General features: G+C 38.5%; 1 protein-coding gene across 2 annotated transcripts; it reads left to right on the forward strand.

The window, feature by feature from the left end:
* Positions 1-516: 516 nt before the first annotated feature.
* On the forward strand, positions 517-13,941 carry LOC137024966 (gastrula zinc finger protein XlCGF57.1-like). Of its 2 annotated transcripts, XM_067392941.1 has the most exons (4): positions 517-531; positions 5,245-5,346; positions 5,706-5,841; positions 12,657-13,941. In XM_067392941.1, exons 3-4 carry the CDS (start codon positions 5,754-5,756, stop codon positions 13,832-13,834), a joined length of 1,266 nt encoding a protein of 421 aa, XP_067249042.1. In that variant the 5' UTR covers positions 517-531; positions 5,245-5,346; positions 5,706-5,753; the 3' UTR covers positions 13,835-13,941. The 2 variants fall into 2 exon arrangements, with proteins under 2 accessions (XP_067249042.1, XP_067249043.1); XM_067392942.1 differs by lacking the exons at positions 517-531; positions 5,245-5,346 and having other exon boundaries at positions 5,805-5,841; positions 12,743-13,941.
* The last annotated feature ends 7,627 nt before the right edge of the window (positions 13,942-21,568 follow it).

The following is a 21,568-nucleotide window of genomic DNA, read 5'->3' on the forward strand; positions in this document are numbered from 1 at the left end:
AATGTGTCACTGTGTAAAGTGTATTTGTAGAAGTATTTAAATATATAAAATAAATATATTTTAAAACATATCATGTGAAGGGTCTGTTTTAAGTGGCTTTGCAGTGCATTCACCCTTCTTTGACTTTGGGAAAACGACCTTGTGCATAGCTTGACCTGCGGATGTTGTTGCCTTCCCACACCCTGTATTTCCATTGTAATGCATGGCTGCAAGGTACAACCTACTGTAAATTAAGAAGATAAAATATAAGTTATAACATGACATACTTGAAACTAAGTAGTCACTAATGCATATCTGAATTTAAAGGGGTGGTTGATTATGATTTAACTTTTTGTTAACTTTAGTTAGTGTAATGCTGCTGTAAGATCATAAACAACGTCTGCAAAGTCATGACACTCAAAGTTCCATTCAAAGGGAGCAAAGTTATGACACTCAAAGTTCAATTCAAAGGGAGATATTTTCTTTTAAAGAATTCTCTGTTTCAGGACTACAACAAACAGCTGGTAGGGACCAAAACGAGCTTCTTTCCAGGTTAGTGACATCACTAACCAAAAAATATACATAAACCCTGCCACCAGGAACACACAACAAAGGGGGCAAGGTTATGTTGGGCTGCTTTAGAAAAGAGGAAGAGTTGTTGTAGTAGAGTGTTGTTTCCATACGCCGGACTGCTTCACAAACTAAAGTCAATTCAATGCTGGATTTGCAAAAAAGATTAACATGATGGCACATGCTAGTGGATAAGTTGAATCAACTCCAAAGCAACTATATATATATATGTATCCACTATCCGTTGAGAAACATTCAGATGCATTCTATAAGTTGTAACTTCTTCCTGAGTCTCTCCATCAGTGTCTGACTCCGGTATGAACAATGTAAGGCTAAACACTGTTACTGACAATCGTCATTTTGGCTGCGTGAGATTCTACAGCTTTGCGGTTGTTGAGCAACCGAAACATGAGCTATTAAAGCTCCACCCTCTTTTAGAAAGTGGCTGGGAGCAGCAGCTCATTTACATTTTAAGGGACACACAAAAATGGTGTGTTTTTGCTGACCCAAATAGGGTCAAATTTGACAAGCTATAATAAATGATCTGTGGGGGTTTTTTTTAACTGAAACTTACCTGAGACTTGTATTACATCTTGTAAAAGGGGCATTATAGGTCCCCTTTAAAAATATTGCAGAATGTAAGCAAATTACCTGCACAACAATCCAATAAAAGTTAAAACCACACTCTTGGGAGCAAAAAGCAGGATCACGCTGTGGAAGACCTCCAGAAGAGATGTCTGTCTCTTTTGCAGATGAATGGATCAGTAGCAGATGACGGATGACAGATGGTAAAGAGCCTTTAGTGTTGGTACGGAAGAGACCAGACAAGTGTCTCTTTATAGTGAGTGCTGATGATGAGGTGCAGGTGCAGTGAATTACAATTCCCAACAAGTAGATGGAGTGTGCTGATCTTGTGACAATGGTTTGTAATTGGACTATGATGGTTGTGACTCCGTGACAGTACCTCTTCCACGGGCAGTTCCTGAAGGCCAGGTGTGATGATGACGGGCCCTCCCTCGACCCATGGGAGCTGGGCGATCTGGGTGTTCAGTGTGATATTGTGTGAGGACTGTAGTCCTTCCAGTCAATGAGGTACTCCAGCCTGGGGCCCCACCACCACGAGTCAAGGATGGCCTGGACCTGGTAGATGCCTTTGTCATCTGCAAGTTCAGCAGGAGGACGTACCTCATCACCATCAGATTCTGTCAGGGAAGACAACAAGGTTTCAGAGAGTGGTTTAATAAGTGACGCATGAAATGATGGTGAGTTGCGGTAGTGTGAAGGAAGGTATAGCCTGCAGGTGACCTTGTTGAGCTGCCTCTGCACTGTGAATCAACCTATGTACCAGGGACTTAGCTTACAGCAAGGCAGGTGGAGATGGATGCCTTGTGTTGAGAGCCACACCTTCTGGCCTGGTTGGTAGCTAGGGGTCGGTGTTCTAGGGGTGTCAACCTGCCGCTTGTGTCTCTGCATTGCCTGTTGGAGATGCACATGAGCTGAGTCCCATACTCTCTTGCTCTGCTGGAACCAGTGGTTGACAGTTGGAACCTCTGAGGGCTCACCTGACCAGAGGAACAGCAGAGGATGGTATCCAAGGATACATTGGAATGGGGTGAGCCCTGTGATGGATTGTCTTAGGGAGTTCTGGTCATACTCTACCCACGGAAGTAACTGGCTCCAGCTGTCCTGGTTCTGGTGGCAGTAGGACCTCAGGTACCTCCTGATCTTCTGGATCTTCCGCTTAGTCTGGCCGTTTGTTTGAGGTAGAGGTCTACAAAGAAGACCCGGGACCTGACCCGGGACCCGTACGGGTTCGGGACTATATTTTAAATGGTCAGCCGGGTCCGGGTCGGGTCCTAATCTATTACTTCAGTTCCCGGGTCTGATTAACATTGTGTGTATACCTGAGCCGATTTGATTCGGAGATCACCCGTCCGTGTTGGGAGTCCGTCAGCGCTGTGTGTGTTTTGTAACTTGCAAAGTATGAGCCGGGGAATAAGGTGAAAAAACACGAGTGACCCCAGCAGAGCGGGCGGAGTTAATGCAAGCAAACGGTGATCATCGAGTTTTCCTATTCCTATCGTGTGCAACAGTAATGCAAACAAACTTCAAATCTCAAGAACTGCTTGTAGCCTTGCACATTCGCATTTAAATAACCTAGCCTATTTCAAATAATTTAACAAAATATGAACTATCACACGAATGTCAAATCTGTGACGCTTAAAGCTTATGTTTCAGGTTGCTCCAGCTAACGCGCATGTCTCATGCGAGCGCACTTTCTTTCTCCCGTTTTTATAATAAAATTATGCCGTCTTGTTATATCTAAAGTTTTGGTCAGACTAGGCTCAGAAAGCACAGAAATGACCACAAATAAGTAATGCTAACGTCAGCGGCCATGTCACTGAACAAGCAATCGTTATTATAATTCAAAAGGGCAAACAGTCAAAGTTATTTTATAATGTGAGTTGACTCGAGTCTCTAGATACAACGAAATAATGCAATTGTCATCTGCATTTGTCATCGTGACAGCAAGTGAACTTTTAAAGCTGGAATAATGAGTGGATTAAGCATTTCAACCGGCAAGAGAGGAATAACGGATGAACTTTCTTGGCAAGTGCATCAGTCAGGTACAAGGGAGAACCCCTACTAATATTAGGTAAGACAACACGTTTTATTTTCGCAACTTGTTTATTGACTTATTAATAGCAATTTGCTGCGGAATAGACCTATGTGCGATCGGGTCCAGACGGGTCCGGTCGGGTTCGGGTCCAGCTTAGACGAGTCCGGGTAGTACATTTATGGCATTTCTCGGTTCTGCACGGGTTCGGGTCCAACTTTCAAAATAATAGTCGGGCCGGGTCGGTTCCGTGTAGCACATTTACGGGTCTCTTCGGGTTCGGGTATGAATTTTTGGACCCGTGAAGACCTCTAGTTTGAGGGTGGTGACTGGAGGAGAGGCTTACTGATACTCCCAGTAGTTTGAAGAAAGCCTGCCATATACGAGAGATGAATTGAGGACCATGGTCCAATACAATGTTTTCAGGAAGGCCACATTTTAAAACTGCACTTCAGCAGCTTCAAAAGCAGTTGGTAATCCTTTGAGAGGGATGAGTTTGCATGCCTTTGAGAAGTGGCCCACGATGATGATTGTTGCAGGTATGATTGTTAGAAGATGGAAGGTCATGAAGTCAATGCCCAGATGAGACCATGGGTGGTGTGGAGTGGGCAGACGAACCAGCTTTCCTTCAGGAAGTCAGCTTTCCTTGGGTTCAGTCTCTTGGTATTGCGCAGATATTCGAGATTCCTGTGATCAGTAATTATCAAAAAATGGTGATTTGCTCCTCTAGAGCATCTCTAGCTTGATGGCTAGGAGCTCTTGATTGCTGGTATCGTAGTTCTGCTCTGCCAGGGACAGCTTCTTGGAATAGAAGGCACATGGACAGTGTTGTGGAGGATCACCCTGCTGCTGTGAGAGGACCGCTCCGACCCCGGTTGAAAAGGCATCAGCCTTGGCGATGAACCAGGATCGGAGTGGTTTGGAATGCCTGAAAACACTGCATAGCTGTGATATATGACAAGAGCTGCGCGCGTCCGTCTCACAGCCAAAGCTCGAAAGCACAGTTTGCATCTGGGAGTTATGTGACGTTTCTGAACGTTCAGAATCCCATATGTGGGACCGTACCGCTCATGGTTAAAGTGGCCAAAGAAGTCGGAGAGTGATGTTACTGGAGCGTTGGACTGCTACAGAGATTGAGCCCTCTGAAATATCTCATTTTTTAAACCTGTAACAATTTATGCAGTATATGAATATTACAGACATTGTCATGAACCTATTACAACCAAAAATGCATAGAGTATGTCATTACCACACTGTATGTTATGAAATACACAAAGCTGAAAATTCACCTTTTTCAAAGCACCACACATTGTAGAACTGTAAGATGTTGCATTCTCTTAGAAACTTCTGGACATGTGGATGCAGGAACTGTATCATAACTGTGCATACATCAGCCGAGCACTGAATGAATGTAATTTTAAAGTTTTAGATTATAATGTTACATAATAACATTGTTGGTTGGTTAGCCAAAGACCTACATAACATAAAATAAAACTTCATATTTTGAACACCCGGTAGAAAATGTATACATCAACAATTAATCATATTTACAGGTGGTGATTCTAAGGAGAAAGCTGGTCCAAGTTTACCGGATACTGACCCATCTTTCAACATAATGGGGCACTTTAATAAGTGTAAAAATAGAATTGCTCATGTGTAATGGATTAGGGGTATATTAATAATATAAATCATACATAAATTATATAAAATATTACCTATATATCATTTCATATTTGTCTATAGCCATTAAATTAAGGTTTGATGTTATTGACAAACCTTGTTTGTGGAATGATTATAGTTTTTGCTATGACACTTTAGAAGAATGCATCCAAACAAATTTATAAATGTCATATTACTGAAAAATAAATTACCAACCCCTGGTATAAATGTACCCAAACATGACTGTTTTGTGACTTCACATATAAGAATCTCACATATAAGATGTGCTACAAAATCTTTCAGCACATCATTAGACAACATAAATAATGAATACCTCAAATATGAATACCTTATTTATTTTTTACTACTACTACGTGTGTGCTTCTGTATGTAAGTTTCTCTGCACTTTGTAATTTTAGACAGCAACTTGTGAATGGGACTTTTATTTTGGTCTGAAGATATGACATCATAAGTATGCACCGGGACCCTACATCTGTTGTGAATCATTCGGCTGAAGAAAGGTTTGTTTTTTTAAACATTTAACGTGTTTGATTCGATAAAAATATCGTTCAGTTGTTTTTATAATTATTAGAGGAGATCTACAATGAATTAATCTGCATATACAATTGTATTGCTTTATCTAACATTAATAAACGTTATTTCTGTGAGTAACAAAAAGTTTAAAATTCTTGAAAATGGAATCTGTTGAATACCTCATTAAATACCAACTTTAAAGTCATAAAATATAAAGTAATTGTGTTCTTTTGTTAATTTGCATTTCTGTGGTGTGGGAGGTAATCACACTGATTGAGATGCACCCAGAGATTTAGTTTGAATTTATTTTTCTTTCCATTTATTATTCTTTTCTTAATAATGACAGTGTCCAAACACCCAGAAAAACTCCTGGTGAAGATCTATGTGACACACTATGATGGAGTTTATTAAAGAGGAGAGTGAAGACATGAAGATTGAAGAAGTATTCAGTGTGAAACAAGAAGATACTGAGGAACAAACAGGTTGGTTTCTTTCTCAAACTCAGTCATTTGATCCTTATTAAAATGTCCATCTGTACAGAAATTAGTGATATTTTTGAAGAATGTCATATGAGTGTCCTATTGTTGAGATCACATGACCAGACAAATATTAATGCTGCCTTACATGCTCTTGGAAATTTGTTAATTCCACTTTTGAAGTTGTGATTACGAGTTCATTGCATTCATAATGGGAGTGCATTCATGTAAAATTTGCTGGTTCGGAAAGGCATTTCATCTCACACAGGCGCAGAACTGACGTGCTACTTGGCAATCGGCTGCCTAGTGTTGGTTTGGTGTTTCAGGGCAACTTTGGACACAGACGCTGCCGATGTGAGCCCACCCCACAGTCCATTTTCTTCGCCACTAGTTCGTCGGCATTGGCTTGGTGTGTTCTGGCCTTGATGACATGAAGTCACACATTAAATTAGTTGCATAAACAAAACAATGCAAAACAAGTATTTAATTAACTTAATTATGCAACACTATCAAAAACATTTATTTTGCATAAATAAAAATTATCAGAAAATAAACAAACAGTTCAGTAGAGCCTGCTTGATGTGCAAGAACAAGCGTCATTGGTTTTTGCATAAGTTCAAACGTGCTGCGTAACACACGAGCATGAACCTCATTGTTTCTCGCTAGAGCTGTGACAGGTGCAAATTTTTACTACGTTAATTAGTCAATCAATTAGCCAATTTCGTTCATCGTTATAAGTAGTAATAGGCTGAATTGAAAATAGGTAGCCTAATTCTAATACACGCAATAAATATAAAAATGTAATGATGAATAGTTATGTAGCCTACACAATAATATTATTTTACACTGTAGTCCTTTTGTTTTTAATATTTGGCATGTTTGTGTGATGCGCATCCCTCTGTGTAATAAGCAAAGTCAATGCGCACTGTGGACGCGCCCAGAGGCGCAGTTTCTACCAACGCTCTCTAACAAAAAAATATTGCGCCATTGACTTTAGACTTTAGACCAGGTTTGAGTTGGTCTATGGTGCAGTCTATTTTCAGCTCCTTAAAATAGCAATGCGCCTGAACACACCTCTTTTTTAGACCAGCACACCCATGGGCGCACTAACTGGCGCAAATGCATTTACTAATTTAAGGACGTGGCGCTGAACGGGAAAACGCGAACGGCACCGGACACAAACTAGCAAACACACCTTGTGTATAATTGCGCCGTGTATGTTTTAGGTCTGGACAATATGACGATATATATATAACATTGATATAAGTGATTATTCCGATTTAAACCTACCTATGCTGTAGTTGTATAAAATATTCACATATTTGCTTTATGTATTTCCCCATTGTCAAATCAGGCACATATAAATTTCAGGAAACACGACTCCTGGCTACATATCAATATCCATGGATTAGGTTTATTTGACAAGTTGTAAGAAAAAAATTTTAGTGTATTTTGTTTGTTTTATTTGAGTTTTCGCAGTTTCCCCTGTTAAATCAGTCATGCAGCAGGTTCTTTTGCCACTCAGTCCAGCTGAGGGAGCACGTTCCAGTGGGAAAATGACATTGTTGCATACCCTCTATATCGCTGGTCACGCATTTTGAACTTCATTTTACCCCTAAATGAAGAACGAAAAAAGAACTTAATTTGAAGTATACCGGGGCCTCAACGTGTGTACTGTCCAATGGCATTTTACCACTCTATTGACAAATGGATAAAGAAAAGCATTTGGCAAACCAACAAAGAAAAACAATTGGTAAATAGAGAGAAAAAAGCATTTGCCGAATTCTTTTTTAAAAAGGCGATTTAAATGCGCATTTAAAATGATTTACTAATATACCTTTTATTGTTGTATTGATCTACATTTTAAAATAATTATTAAATAACCCGTTTCAAATTTGTCTATTTATTTATACATTCAAAAAAGATTTTTTTAAATTGATTGTTTTATTAACCCTTTAGAACCTGAAGCTAAAATGGGTCGTTTTCACATATTTTGGTTTTTTGACTATAAAATGATAATACAATGTGCTATCTTTATGTGGAAAGTGTCATTTTTTTTTTTCAGAAAACAACTGGCTTTCAATAAATTACTGTTATTGAAAATTAATGTGTGTGTTGAGTTTGCAAATAGAATTTAAATAGAAAAAAATTTTAAATTTCAAACTTCAAAAATGAACTATAATATATATGAGGGGATCTTTTCCAGAACGCAACAAATCCATTTTAATAGTTTTCATGAAAATTAACCTAGACATTTTGTTAATATTCAATTTATCCTGTTAAAATGGTCTATTTGCTCAGTCTGAACATGTTAAACAATGATTGTTAAATGAAACAACAGTTTTGTTGATTATAAATTCAAAGTTTTTTTTTTTTGTTGTTTACAAATCCATCCTTTTTTTAGCCTTTTTATATAAAAACATCTAGAATCTCAGTATTGAAAGGGTTACTATGTGTTTACTGAAGAGGTTGATCGCCTGATACAACGTCACACACTTACACACACACACACACACATACGAGGCGAGCCGAGCCGAGACACCCTTATATTCAAACGACCCTATCTCGGGAACCGAGCCGAGTTGGGGCTCCAGACTCTGGCCCCCATGTGTAGGTCTCACTGGCTCATCCAGGCCATCAAAAGTGTTAATAGAGTTTAAAACACTCGTTTTGAAGACTGAGCACAAACAAACTCCTTCGCTTCAAAGAACCGCCATGTTAGATTGCATCGAACGCTCACCAAATTCTGATTGGCGAGAGGACATATTACATTTAGGCTAAAAACAGGTTCGATGCTTATAGCGAAACTGCTATCTTGCAGTACATTTTAAACAAGGAAATATAGCGATTTGGCATGAAACATTGATGGAAGCAGAGAATAGGTTCAGTACACAGCAAAATGGCATGACTTTTTTTTATTATTTGGCGTTTATCGCATTTTGGAAAAGAGCTTTTTGTATATACAAGTCTTTTTTTGTGACACTGGGTTGCAGAGTTTTCACTCAGGAGCCTTTTTTACCCCAGTTCTCCAGGCGTTTTTTGATAATTCAATCTAGTCACTCAAATGTGGTGCTCTCTGAAGCAGTTCCTATCTAATTGCAAGCATAGGCCCACATCACACTCCTGGCACTTCCATGGGGTGCTCTTTTTACATTATACGCAACGACACGGACCCATGCTGGCCTTCTTCGATGGGACCTGAATGCCACTCACACGAACAGGCAGATGATCGCATCTCTCTTTGGGGCTGCCATTCAGGGGAACACCTGTGAGCTGAGCAGCCAGCAGCTCCTGAAAGTTTTGCTGTCTCATGGGATTGTTCTGATGGATGGCACACAACTCTTTGTATAAAATGAAGCTGTTGGTCACTGCAATGTCCAGGAAGTGCTGGAAAATGGTCATGTACCACTTCCGTGTTTTACGGTGCACCGGCTTTGTTCCCAGCATCTGGTCAGAGGTGTCCTGAACTCCCTCCGTGTACTTATTGTACTGCCGAACTGCATTTGGCCTGGGAATGTTTTTACCCACCCTCTGTTGTCTGCCACCTCAGCACAGTCTCCCCACTGTACACTGTGTGGACAGTTGTACACATGGAGACCTCCCTTGTGTTCATCCACTTCACAAACAGAAGATCATCATCTCTGATCCAGCAAATGAAGCCTCTTGGTGACCTTTTGTTCAGGGCATTTTGTTTGGTTGAAGGAACACCAGCTCTTCCTTCCCTGTAAGTCCCACAAGCACCAAATCCCAGCTGCCGCAGGTGATGAAAGAGGAGAGGGCTTGTATAAAAATTGTCACAATAAACCACGTAACCTGAGCCCAGGTAGTCTTGGTTCACCAGTGATGTGACAACATAAAAAGACAGGCCTTTCCCGGATTAAAATTTTGACCTCCCGCTGTAGATTTTGAAGTCAATGGTGTAGCTGTTGACATCAGCCATCACAAAAAGTTTTATGCCCCACTTAGTGGGCTTGGCCTTCATGTATTGCTTGAAGGATACCCTGGCTTTAGTGGCAACCATCCGCTCTTCAACAGAAATGTGCTGTTTAGGGTGGTAAATAGACATGCACCTGTTCCTCATAACGTCCAAGAGTGGTTGCAGTCTGTGGAGACAGTCATACGCATCTGTGCCCCGTTTCTTGTCATTCTCTGCATCTTCCATTGGATCAGTGATATGCAGATTGCAGGAGATTGTTAGGAAACGATCTCTGGACATCACAGTAGTGGGAAGGGAACAAAGTCTTTTTCCTCCAGAAGTCACTTTTGGCAGATCCATCACACCCATGTGGAGAAGCAAACCAATGTACTTTTTCATTTCTTCAGGGCATATTTCAGTCCATGTGAATTTCCTACACCTCTCCAGATTTCTCACCGCATTCTTGTTTGTGTTTTCACACACGATCTTTATGACTTTGTCATCAAAATACTGACTGAAAATATCAAGCGGAGACATTTTTGCCAAATATGAGTTGAGGCTGCACTCCAGGCATTCTCTTGGGAGTAAACCTCGGAACATTGGGCAGTATATCAGGTAGGGCTGAAACGATTAGTCGACATTATCGACAACATCGACAATAAAAAATTATCGACAAATATTTTTGTTGTCGAATAGTCTCTTGCCTGCAATAACGCGGTGTTACCAGTGGGGGCGCTGTAGCGCATTACTGTAATGCAGCCCTCCCGGATCCAATCCAATAAACGAAGTCAGCGCTTTGGAGTACGTAGTGCAAACGAAGTCGAACCCGTGAAATGTGGGAGATTAACATAGCATAAACATAAACATAACGTTTAGCATAACTACAGAATACTGTCATGCAGGGCCACCAACTCTCATTCAAACTCACTGTTCTCACGCCACACGTCCCACACAGTGAAAGATGCATCGCAGAGCAAAGAGGACACAGACAACGCGCCCCGACAGATAAGGTTACTTTTGATATAAAACTAAGTCTCAGCTTTTAAATTCTGTCAATTTTACTACGGGATTCAAACAGTACTTGTGGTTGTGACGCTGTTTAACTTGGAGCGGCAGATCGCTGTAACACCTCTGTTCAAGCGGCATGTGAACATATTCCTCTCTATTACCGCGCGAAATAGACATGAATGAACATCAAAAAGTACTGACTGACAAAAAAACTTACTGAACTTACTGAAATGAATCCATCTGTAATGTAATCACTTAATGGGAGTTTTAACCACAGAAAGAAGTCAATAAAACTTGCAAACAAATATATCACACATAATGTAACATTTACCTCAGCCATTCAATGACCATAAACTCGATAGTTAGTGTGTGTCTGTATATATATATATATGTATATGTGTGTGTATATATTATATATAAATTTATATATATATATATATATATAATGTGTGTGTATATATATATATATATATATATATATATATATATATATATATATATATATATATATATATATATATAATGTGTGTGTATATATATATATATATATATATATATATATATATATATATATATATATATATATATATATATATATCAACACAATTACATTCATATTTTTACTGTTATTAAAAAGGTATTACAATTCCCAGACTTAAAAACACAGTACCAGTCATTGTAACAGTTGGACTATTGATGACTTCTGAAGGGGAAAGAAAACCTGAAGGATATTGGTCTATTCAGTTGGCTTGAAAATCATTAAAAATACACTTTCAAAAGCTGAAGTGATTTCCTTGTTTTATTTACTAGTTAAAGTACAGTATAACTCAATATGTTAACTAATTGCTAAAGTGAAATAATCAAACAAAGCTCAATGATTAATCAGTACAATAATCAATGATTAGTTGATTAATCGTTCTAATAATCGATAGATTAATCGACTATCAAAATAATCGTTTGTTGCAGCCCTAATATCAGGTTCTGCCTCCATCTTCCATCTTTCCCCTTGTGTTACTTGTGAAAGGCTACGCGATTCCTCATAGCCATGACTGCATCCACGGCTACAACTGCATGCAGACATGCAGGAACACACATACATGCACACACATGAAATGCATGAAACAGTGTTTTGAATTGAAACACTGAATACATGTATATTTTACTGATTTTTCTCACAGCTTAATTAGAAAAAAAGGACAAATTTCACTTACCAATGCACATCTGGATCAACACCAGCAGCATACGCCACTTCAACGTCTGAATATGCAGACTCCGGGTCTTTTTGTCCGTTTTTAATAATGTTTTGTAATTGAAAACTCTGTAACCGCGCTCCGTATTTCTCTGTTCAAATTCTTCCTTCCCGCTCTCCCTGAAAACCGCTTTCATTTGCTGATGGAAAGCATACAATTACCGTAATAATACCGTATATTGGTGTAAAGCACATATTGTCTACTGTCAGGAACTTTATTTTGATAGTGCAAACGGTTCAAGAGTTACGGTAACATGAATACAGCTTGGTTGGATGTGTCGCCGATGACACATCTGGTTTTAAAGGGTTAAACTACATTCAAAAACAGGAATTAAATAAACAACTTCAAATATGTCTATTAATTCGCCCATAAAAAAAAAGTGATTCATTTATTAACATTTTTATGTTTGAATTATTAAATTAATTAATTAATTCTTCATTTTATTTTTAAATGGCACTCCTGGTCCTCCATAATATTGTAGCAGAAAGTCAAACAATGTCTTTAAGGTCCCTATTGAACAGTTGCATCAATAACTTGCATCAATTTTGCATAAAATAGTCATGCCACAGTGTATTTTTCACATAAATCAGTCATTCTCAACCAAGTTAAAATTGGTGTTAACTTGTATTTGTCTCTTTTCACCTTAGACCTGATGCTGCTGAAAGAGGAGAGTCACGAACTGAATAAAATGGATGTTTTCATAACTGGAGAAAAATCTTTTTGTTGTTCACAGACTGAAAAGATTTCAGCACAAAAACGAGCTCAAAAGACAGAAAACCTTAATCGCCACATGGGGATTCACCTTAAAGGGGACAGTTTTTTATGTCATCAGTGTGGAATGAGTTTCAAATTCAATAAATACCTAAAGACTCACATGAAAATTCACACCAGAGACAAGCCTTTCACGTGCTCTCAATGTGGAAAGAGTTTCAGTCTTAAACTAAGTCTCAAGACTCACATGAGAATTCACACTGGAGACAAGCCTTTCACTTGCTCTCAATGTGGAAAGAGTTTCTATCATAAAATAAGTCTCAAGACTCACATGATGCTTCACTCTGGAGAGAAGGATTTCACCTGTAAACAGTGTGGGAAGAGCTTCTCACAGCAAGGAAATCTTACATGTCACATGAGAATTCACAATGGAGAGAAGCGTTTCATGTGCTCTGAATGTGGAAAGAGTTTCAGTCTTAAACTAAGTCTCAAGACTCACATGAGAATTCACACTGGAGAGAAGCCTTATTCCTGCACCCAATGTGGAATGAATTTTACATATAAAGAATCCCTTGATGTCCACTTGATAAGTCACACTGGAGAGAGTCCTTATACCTGCAAACTGTGTGGGAAGAGCTTCTTGCGAAAAGGAAATGTTAAGACTCACATGAGAACTCACACTGGAGAGAAGCCATATGCCTGCCCTCACTGTGGAAAGAGTTTCACACATAAAGGAAACCTTGAGGTTCACATAAGAATTCACACTGGAGAGAAGCCTTATTCCTGCACCCAATGTGGAAGGAATTTTACATATAAAGAATCCCTTGATGGCCACTTGATAAGTCACACTGGAGAGAGTCCTTATACCTGCAAAGTGTGTGGGAAGAGCTTCTCACGAAAAGGAAAAGTTCAGACTCACATGAGAACTCACACTGGAGAGAAGCCGTTTGCCTGCCCTCACTGTGGAAAGAGTTTCACACATAAAGGAAACCTTGATGTTCACATGAGAATTCACACTGGAGAGAAGCCTTACACGTGTCTTCAGTGTGAAGAAAGTTTCATGTATCATAAAGACCTAAAGCGTCATATGCAAAATCATTCTGGAAAGACATAGCAGTGTTCATCACTGTGACAAAATATTTAGAAAAAGGAGCAATTTCTAAAATGATCTGCACATTCACTCTGGATGAAGGTAGTTTAATTGTGACCAGTGTAATAAAACACCTGAAAAATCATGTCAAGTCAAGTCACCTTATTTATATTGCGCTTTTTACAATGTAGATTGTGTCAAAGCAGCTTTACATTGATAACTGGTACATAATTTTGGCTGCACAGCAGCTCTTAAAGAATAGTGTCAATGCAGGCAGATCAGAAGCACTGTTTATTATCAAATGTCAAATGTCCCCAACTAAGCAAGCCAAAGGCGACAGCGGCAAGGAACCCAAGCTCCAACAGGTGACATCAGGTGGCAAACAAGTGGCAAAAATCATGTCTATGTAAGATCCTATTTGTATATTTATTCGTATACATATGGCCATCCTAGGAGAAATATATATATATATATAAAACCTCTGACCCGATGCAATGATGAACGTGGAAGCACAGAGGAGAGAGCAAAACAAAACACCGGTCATGAATTAAAAGTGTTAAACAAGATATTTTAAAGAGAAATGTCAGAGGAATTTGATATAAGCGAAGAAGAGCTTGAGTTGTCCAGCCCTATTTGTTTGATCCACAAGAGGCGTCTAAGCTTACACTAGTCATACAAGAAGTTACAGCTTTCTCATTTTGCGCAAGTCAACTTGCAGAGTCTGCGTATAGTCGTTCACTGGAAGCTAGATATTTGAATTTATAAAGTTTTAAATATGGATATTTTTCTTACAAAAACGCATTGTTTTGTTTAAGAAGGCCTTTATTAACCCACTGGAGCTGTATGGATTGCTTTTTTTTAATGAATGGATGCTTTTTTTTTGTTTGTTTCAAAATGTGGCCCCCTATTCAGAACCATTATAAACCTCGGAAGAGCAAGCATATTTTTAAATATATCTCCAATTGTGTTCATCTGAAAGAAGATAGTCATATACATCTAGGATAATTTTCATTTTTCTGTGAGCTTTCCCTTTAAATGTGCTTAAAAAATAAACCAAGTTGTAAGGATCACTCCTTACAACTTGGTGAGTTTCAGGCCTGTAAGGGGTGAAACAGTAACCCTTTCCCCACCAGCATTTCCTAAAAAAATAAAATAAAATCTGCATTCAAAAAAAAAGGATGTTTTTAGAAAGCCACCATTTAACCTCATCCACATAAGCACATAAGGAATTTAAAGCACTCTTGATTGTTCCAAGCCACAGGTAGGTAAATTTGCAGGTAGTCAGCGTAGCAATGAAAAGAAACCCCATGTTTCCTAAAAATAGAACCCAGGGGAAGCATATAAAGTGAGTAAAGAGCTGGTGATGAGAGAGGCCAAGTTTTCTGTAGAAGAAGTGACATTTCTTATTTAACTAAGAATTTTGTGTTGGATAAAAAAAGACAAACTATTTTTAAACTGTTCCCCCCAAGCCCACACAAGATATTAATCCAGAGATTAGATTAGAGATCAGTTGTATCAAAGGCAGGAGACAGAGCAAAAATGACAGAGTTACCTGAATCTGTAGCAATTAAAATATCATTAAAAACTCTTAATAGGGCAGTTTCAGTTATATGTTGTACCTTAAAGGGTCATGTAACACCAGAGCATATTTTTTTGAGATGTGAACAAATATATACAATATATGCATGTCATTAATAACACATTAGTGTTATTAATGACATGCATATGACTTTTTTTGCACTATTTTTTCACTTCTATTGCTTCTATCTTATTGCCTATTGTTGTCATTCAGAGACATTGGTTGTAGGTGCTTGTTTCCTCAGTCATACAACACAGAAATGCATTTACCTGTGACGCGACCCAAGCTCAAGTTTTGGTGCAGGTGGTTTGTTTTGCTGTTGTTGACCAGCACAAATGGAAAATATGTTCACGAGATCACATTACAGTGGATAATTCAAAACTGATGTTCATTCACCTCTTCCTGCTCCGCATTCGGACACGTGAGCTGTGTGTATGTTTCGCACACGAGTGTTTGTATTTTGCCTGCGATGTAGTCAGAACTAGTGCCTATACCATGATTTAGCTGGTTAGCCAGGTAAGTTTTAGATTAGTTTGCACCAATCCTGGGTTTTAGGTACCATGAAAGTGACTTGGCTTTTAGCTGTGTTCTTCGCATCTTCTGCCATAGTAGCAGAAGATGCACCTTTCGTGTCCGTTGGGGAGCTCGATGGGTTCCAGGCAGATCATACAAGGCTTAAACAGCCATCCTCGATTTGTATACTAGTTTGTATCCGGAATGCTCAAGGGGAGGTATTTCTTGGAGAAAGGTGTTTCCCCATAATGTCCATGTAATGTCGTAGTGACCAAAATCGAAAGGCAACTCCTGTGGGATTGTTGTAATTCAATTGAACACAGTATTAATCTTTTAAAAGGTAAAAAATCTAAGTAAATTGGGTATTTAAATTGGGTATTCAAAAATTAAAACTCATCAAAGACAATTGCCACATTCTTTCCCCCATTGAGTATCGGAGATGACGGTTGGATAGAGTTGGAATTGCACGAAGGAGGAAGCAGACTGGTTTAGGTTTGTGTGTTTGGGGGGCCTGGTTTAAAAACCAAGAGAGGGGCCTGCATCAGTGAACAGGTGGATATCGGGAGCTGAGGATATGTCGTTTTCATAAAAAAGAAAGTGAGACCGTTCCACTGTTTGAGAAATAAATGCCAGAGGTTTAAATGAACACTCCATTTTTTTGGAAACAGGTTCATTTTTCAACTCCCCTAGAGTTAAACAGTTTAGTTTTACCTTTTTCAAATCCATTAAGCCGATCTCCGGGTCTGGCGTTACCACTTTTAGCATAGCTTAGCATAGCTCATTGAATCTGATTAGACTGTTAGCATCTCACTCAAAAATGATCAAAGATTTGTCTGTGAAACCAAGGGTCAGTGTATTTAATCTATTCACAATTTCAATAAAAGTTTTAGCCTATATTTCATAATGATAAAAAGAAGACCAATGGTCATGTGTACACTGCATTTATGCCGCTCTTCTGAAACTCTGCAGAGTGAATCCGCTAAAATATTTTGTTTTGTTAGATAATCCTTCTAAAAACACTGTTCTGTTAGCTTTAGTCTACTTTTAATGTGTTGTTTAATGCAAAAAGGCTTAATGTGTAGTATTAATGTTAACAATTAACCTTTGCTTTACTTTTTGTTTTTATTTTACAATTGTCGCCACTGTGTCTATGATTATGATCTGTAAGATAGCCACCATGCGCAGGAGCCCTCCAAAACACCCTCCTTGATATCACATCCGGTGATTGTCAAGATGGAATCAGCAGATGTGAAAAAAAAAAAAATCTTGCCAGTGGAAATTTCAAAATAGTCATTTCTTTTCAAATCAAGTCTGAAGTTTGGGATACATTTGAAGTAATTACTGACAGTGAAAAATAACATTGTAGTGGGCTTCGCTGCATGTAAAATTTGCTTAAGGTCTTAGCTTCTGAAAGCCTCAAGACTGGGACATCGTCACTGAGGAAGCGCATCAACAGCTGTGGCATTTCAAAAACTGGTGGTACAATCGATCGTTACCTTACCAGGAAACTGAGCTAAATGTACTGCAACGGGAAGACGAGGATGCTGTAACCCAATTAGCTGTTAACTTTGCGTGCAGTCAGTGACATCAGATCTTTTGAAACTGTGCATGGTGATGGATTCTTTAAATTGGTACAAGGCTTGATTGATTAACATGTCTTTAATTTTACCCTATCAATTTGAGCCGGAATCAGACCCGGTGATTGGACTGCGGGATGTAAATAACAGCGTTTCAACGACATGGCAACAAACACACTCTACAAACACAACTCCTGTGTATTCATGTGGGTGGAGGTTAGTCAAAAAACTGTTTTAGTGACGTCATTAAAGAAGGAAGTAGAGGGATGTAGTCCAAACTGGCCGTTCGATGTAGGCGACTTCTGTTAAATAAAATATCACGCTTGCCATTGAACTTTGAGCTTTAAAATTTTACAGATTTTATTTATACTCTAACAACAACATTACACACTAACTAAAGTTTGAAAAATGGGATCACGAAGAACGGGACCTTTAAGGTTTGTGTTGGTTAATGGAAATTATGTAATTAATTACTCACCTTAATGTTATTCCACACCAGTAAGACCTTCAGAAAACTAATTGAGATATTTTTTATTTGTTTTTGCACAAAAAAAGTATTCTTGTCGCTTCACAAAATTAAGTTTGAACCACTGCAGTCATGTCGACTGTTAAAACAGTCGACTGTAATATCTCAATATTGCTTTCAACAGAGGATAAAAAAACAATCAGATTTCATCAAAAATATCTTAATTTGTGTTCTGAAGAAGAATGAAGGTCTTACGGGTGTGGAATGACATGAGGGTGGGTAAATAATGACAATTTTCATTTTTGTTCATAATGTAATAATTGGCTCAAAATGTAATAAAATCTTTAACTTGATGTAATAAGTTTTACATTATGAGAAATCTATTACATTATGATCAAAAACATGTCATATTTCATATTTGTAATAGCCTTTATTAAACATAAAATATTATTCCCTTACAATACACTTTTAAAAATCTAAATCCAGTGTTAAACTACCTGTGAAATTCTTAATTCTCATATTCTTAATAAACATAAAGCATTGATTTTCCTTTACAGTACATTTTTAAAAATCTAAATCCATTCTGAACATGTGTACAAAATCCAACAGACTACTACGACTATGACTACTACTACTACTACTACTACTATTAAATTATTACTACTACTGAGACAGACTAAATGATGCCATGGTGTAGAGTTTCATTCAAGCTATTTTAAGGCATGAACAAACTTTTTCACAGGAAAAAAACTTAAATATGTCCCCAGGAGCAGAGTTAAGAGACCTCTGCTTAGTGCATCAAAAGTGTGCATCAAACTGCACAGCATACCATTCACATGAAATGATTCATACCTTGGTAACCTTCACATGCTTTCTCTTCCATGGGATACACAAGACTTGGGGCACGATATCCATCTGTAAACCTTCCTGTGTGAAATGAGCAAACCTTTGGCCATGCTTAAAAAACAAATAAAAAACAAATTCTTGCTTGCCAGAATACTGTGATTAATTCTCTTTTCCTACCAAATCCATACCATTTAATCTGAAGGTTCTCAATTGACTGTTCACAAAGACCCCCCCCCCCCCCTTTAGTTAGACCCCCCAACAAGCCATGCCGATCTCTTGCCACACATAATGTTCTCACGCAGTAAAAAATACATCGCGGAGCAAAGAGGACGCTGACAAAGCGTCAACACACAAGACAAAGCAGTTTACTTTTGATATGAAACAGTCTCAAATTTTGTCATTTTTATAGAAATTTAAACAATAAATGCCATTTTGTGGCTCTTTAATGTGTCATGACAGATCGCTGTAGTGCCTCAGTTCAAGCGGCTCTTGAACCGATCATCTCTTCCTACTAGTTCATCTATAGCAAGGATGGACAACTCCGGTCCTGGAGGGCCAGTGTCCTGCAGAGTTTATCTCCATCCCTGATAAAAACTCACTTGCCTATAACTCTCTACTAATCCTAAAGACCTTGATTAGCTGGTTCAGGTGTGTTTGATTAGGGTTGGAGCTAAACTCTGCTGGATACTGGCCCTCCAGGACCGGAGTTGTCCATCCTTGATCTATAGCATCAAATAAACATGAATGAACATCAGAAGGAATGTTGCTTCAATCGCAGAAAGACGTCAGTACTCACCAAGTTCAAGTCCACCTACGTAATCTGCTAATTCCCCTGACTGGGGCTAAATGGTGGATTCAGCATTATGATTGGTTAGATCGCCTGTCAATCAAACTCCTGGTGGAGGGTCAATTAGAAGCTTACACTACCACCGCCTCAAATAAGGCATGTCATCCTGAAAAAGAGGTCCAATTAAAAAACCCACACAAATTTACAGTCCCACACTTAAAGATGTCATGTGCACAATTAAACATCTGTACAGATATACTACTGGTGGTGTGTATTATTGTATTTGTTAAATAAGTTGCACTTACATCTGTGAAATCAAACTGTGCCTCCATGGCAACATACCAGGAAAACTGCAAAAATAGTAAAATAATCATTCCTTCCAGTTAAAAGCATCTAATCTGCTGGTTGACAATTTTACCAGAACACGTCTTTTACCATGATCATAAAACCCTACAGTCAATGCCATATTCTTGTTTAGGAAGCCCCTGTTTTGTATTGTATTGTGTATGTCAAACATACATATCTGCTTCTGTATCATTGCCTTCCCAAGTCTCAAGCAAGCATTTCCCACCTATAAATGTTGTGTAGATAGATTTTGTCTCAAAAAATATCTTTACACAACACAAATAAGGTAATTATTACATACCATTAATGAACGTACTTTTTTCCAAAGTAATGAGATTCTCTCTTGTCAAGCATGTCTGACCATCTTTCACAATGATTTCATTCAATGGTCTACGATCATCCAGAACATAGTTTACCTACACATTGAATTTGTTTTAAACATATGAAGTCAAGTCACCATTTATTTATATAATGCTTTTTGCAATGCAGATTGTGTCAAAGCAGCTTTACATTGATAACTGGTATATAATTTTGGCTGGCAGCAGCTCTTAAAGAATAGTGTCAATGCAGGCAGATCAAAGCACTGTTGAATATCAAATGTCAAGTGAAAGCAAACACAACCCAACAGTTTAAAGAATTTAACATGCAAAAAATATTGCACAACATTATGGCTTTAAAGACGACACTGTGACAAACAAGTTACACAAATACATACCAACTGTCCTTGAAGGGGATGATCATGTTTCAGTTTCCATGAGGTTTGACAGAATCTGAGGTTCAGAATATCATGGTTAGAGCCGCACAATGTTCACCACACTGGTATGTTGAGTCCATACCAACAGTCACTACATCCACAGAGGCAACCGATGACACTGCAGAAGCTGGAGGATCTCTACCATCGAGAAGGAGCAAAGGGAGCTGAAAAAGAACAACTGATGGCAACAACTTTCTGCCTGCAACGAAGCCAAAAAGTGTGCCAGCACCTTCTGTTGCAGAGTTAAAGGGACTTTGGTGCTGGGCGCTGTGAAGAAAACAGATTTGCAATTATTGATCTTTAAACAAGAGTAGCGGACAACTTCTGCATGACAATGTCTTTTTTATATGCCTTAACAAGTAGAACAATGCGCTCAATTGAGACCTTTGTTCTTTGTCTGAAACAGGCGGTTTCCTCACTTGCTCTGTGTGAGGGTGTTGGGTATTGAGTACGAGGTAGGTTTGTCTGATTGTTTTAGTTTGTAATTTGTGACTAGTGTTTAACATTGTAGGGTTTATTTTAGGCGGAGTAGGTCTCCCTGTTGGGCCGGGGGCTGGTGGATGTATGGTTGGTAACCAGTGAAAATGGCGTTGTAGTGCCGTTCAACCCAATAGAGCATTGGTAGGATTTTATTTTATGTATGATTTTAACCTGAGGGGTGGAAAGATTTATTTGAGATGTAACATTGTTTATTTTGTTTTTTTAGGATTTGCTGTTTAGTTGCCACTGCTGTCTTTCCTTTCCTTATTTTTTTTCTTTCTTTTCTGGATCTGTTTATTTTCTTTTGTTTGTGATGGCGGTTTGATTTAATTTGAGATTGTAACGCGTTTGGCAATGCTTCTGGTCGTACTGAAACTATACACGGTTGATTAACCCTTGAATGGTCAGTTT

Source organism: Chanodichthys erythropterus, chromosome 8 (genome assembly GCF_024489055.1).
Source record: "Chanodichthys erythropterus isolate Z2021 chromosome 8, ASM2448905v1, whole genome shotgun sequence".
NCBI classification, from domain to species: Eukaryota; Metazoa; Chordata; class Actinopteri; order Cypriniformes; family Xenocyprididae; genus Chanodichthys; species Chanodichthys erythropterus.

Coding starts and splice junctions, on each gene's coding strand:
- LOC137024966 (XM_067392941.1), top strand. CDS start 5,754: ATGATGGAGTTTATTAAAGAGGAGAGTGAAGACATGAAGATTGAAGAA. Junction 5,842..12,656: donor AGATACTGAGGAACAAACAG/GTTGGTTTCTTT, acceptor TTTTCACCTTAG/ACCTGATGCTGCTGAAAGAG.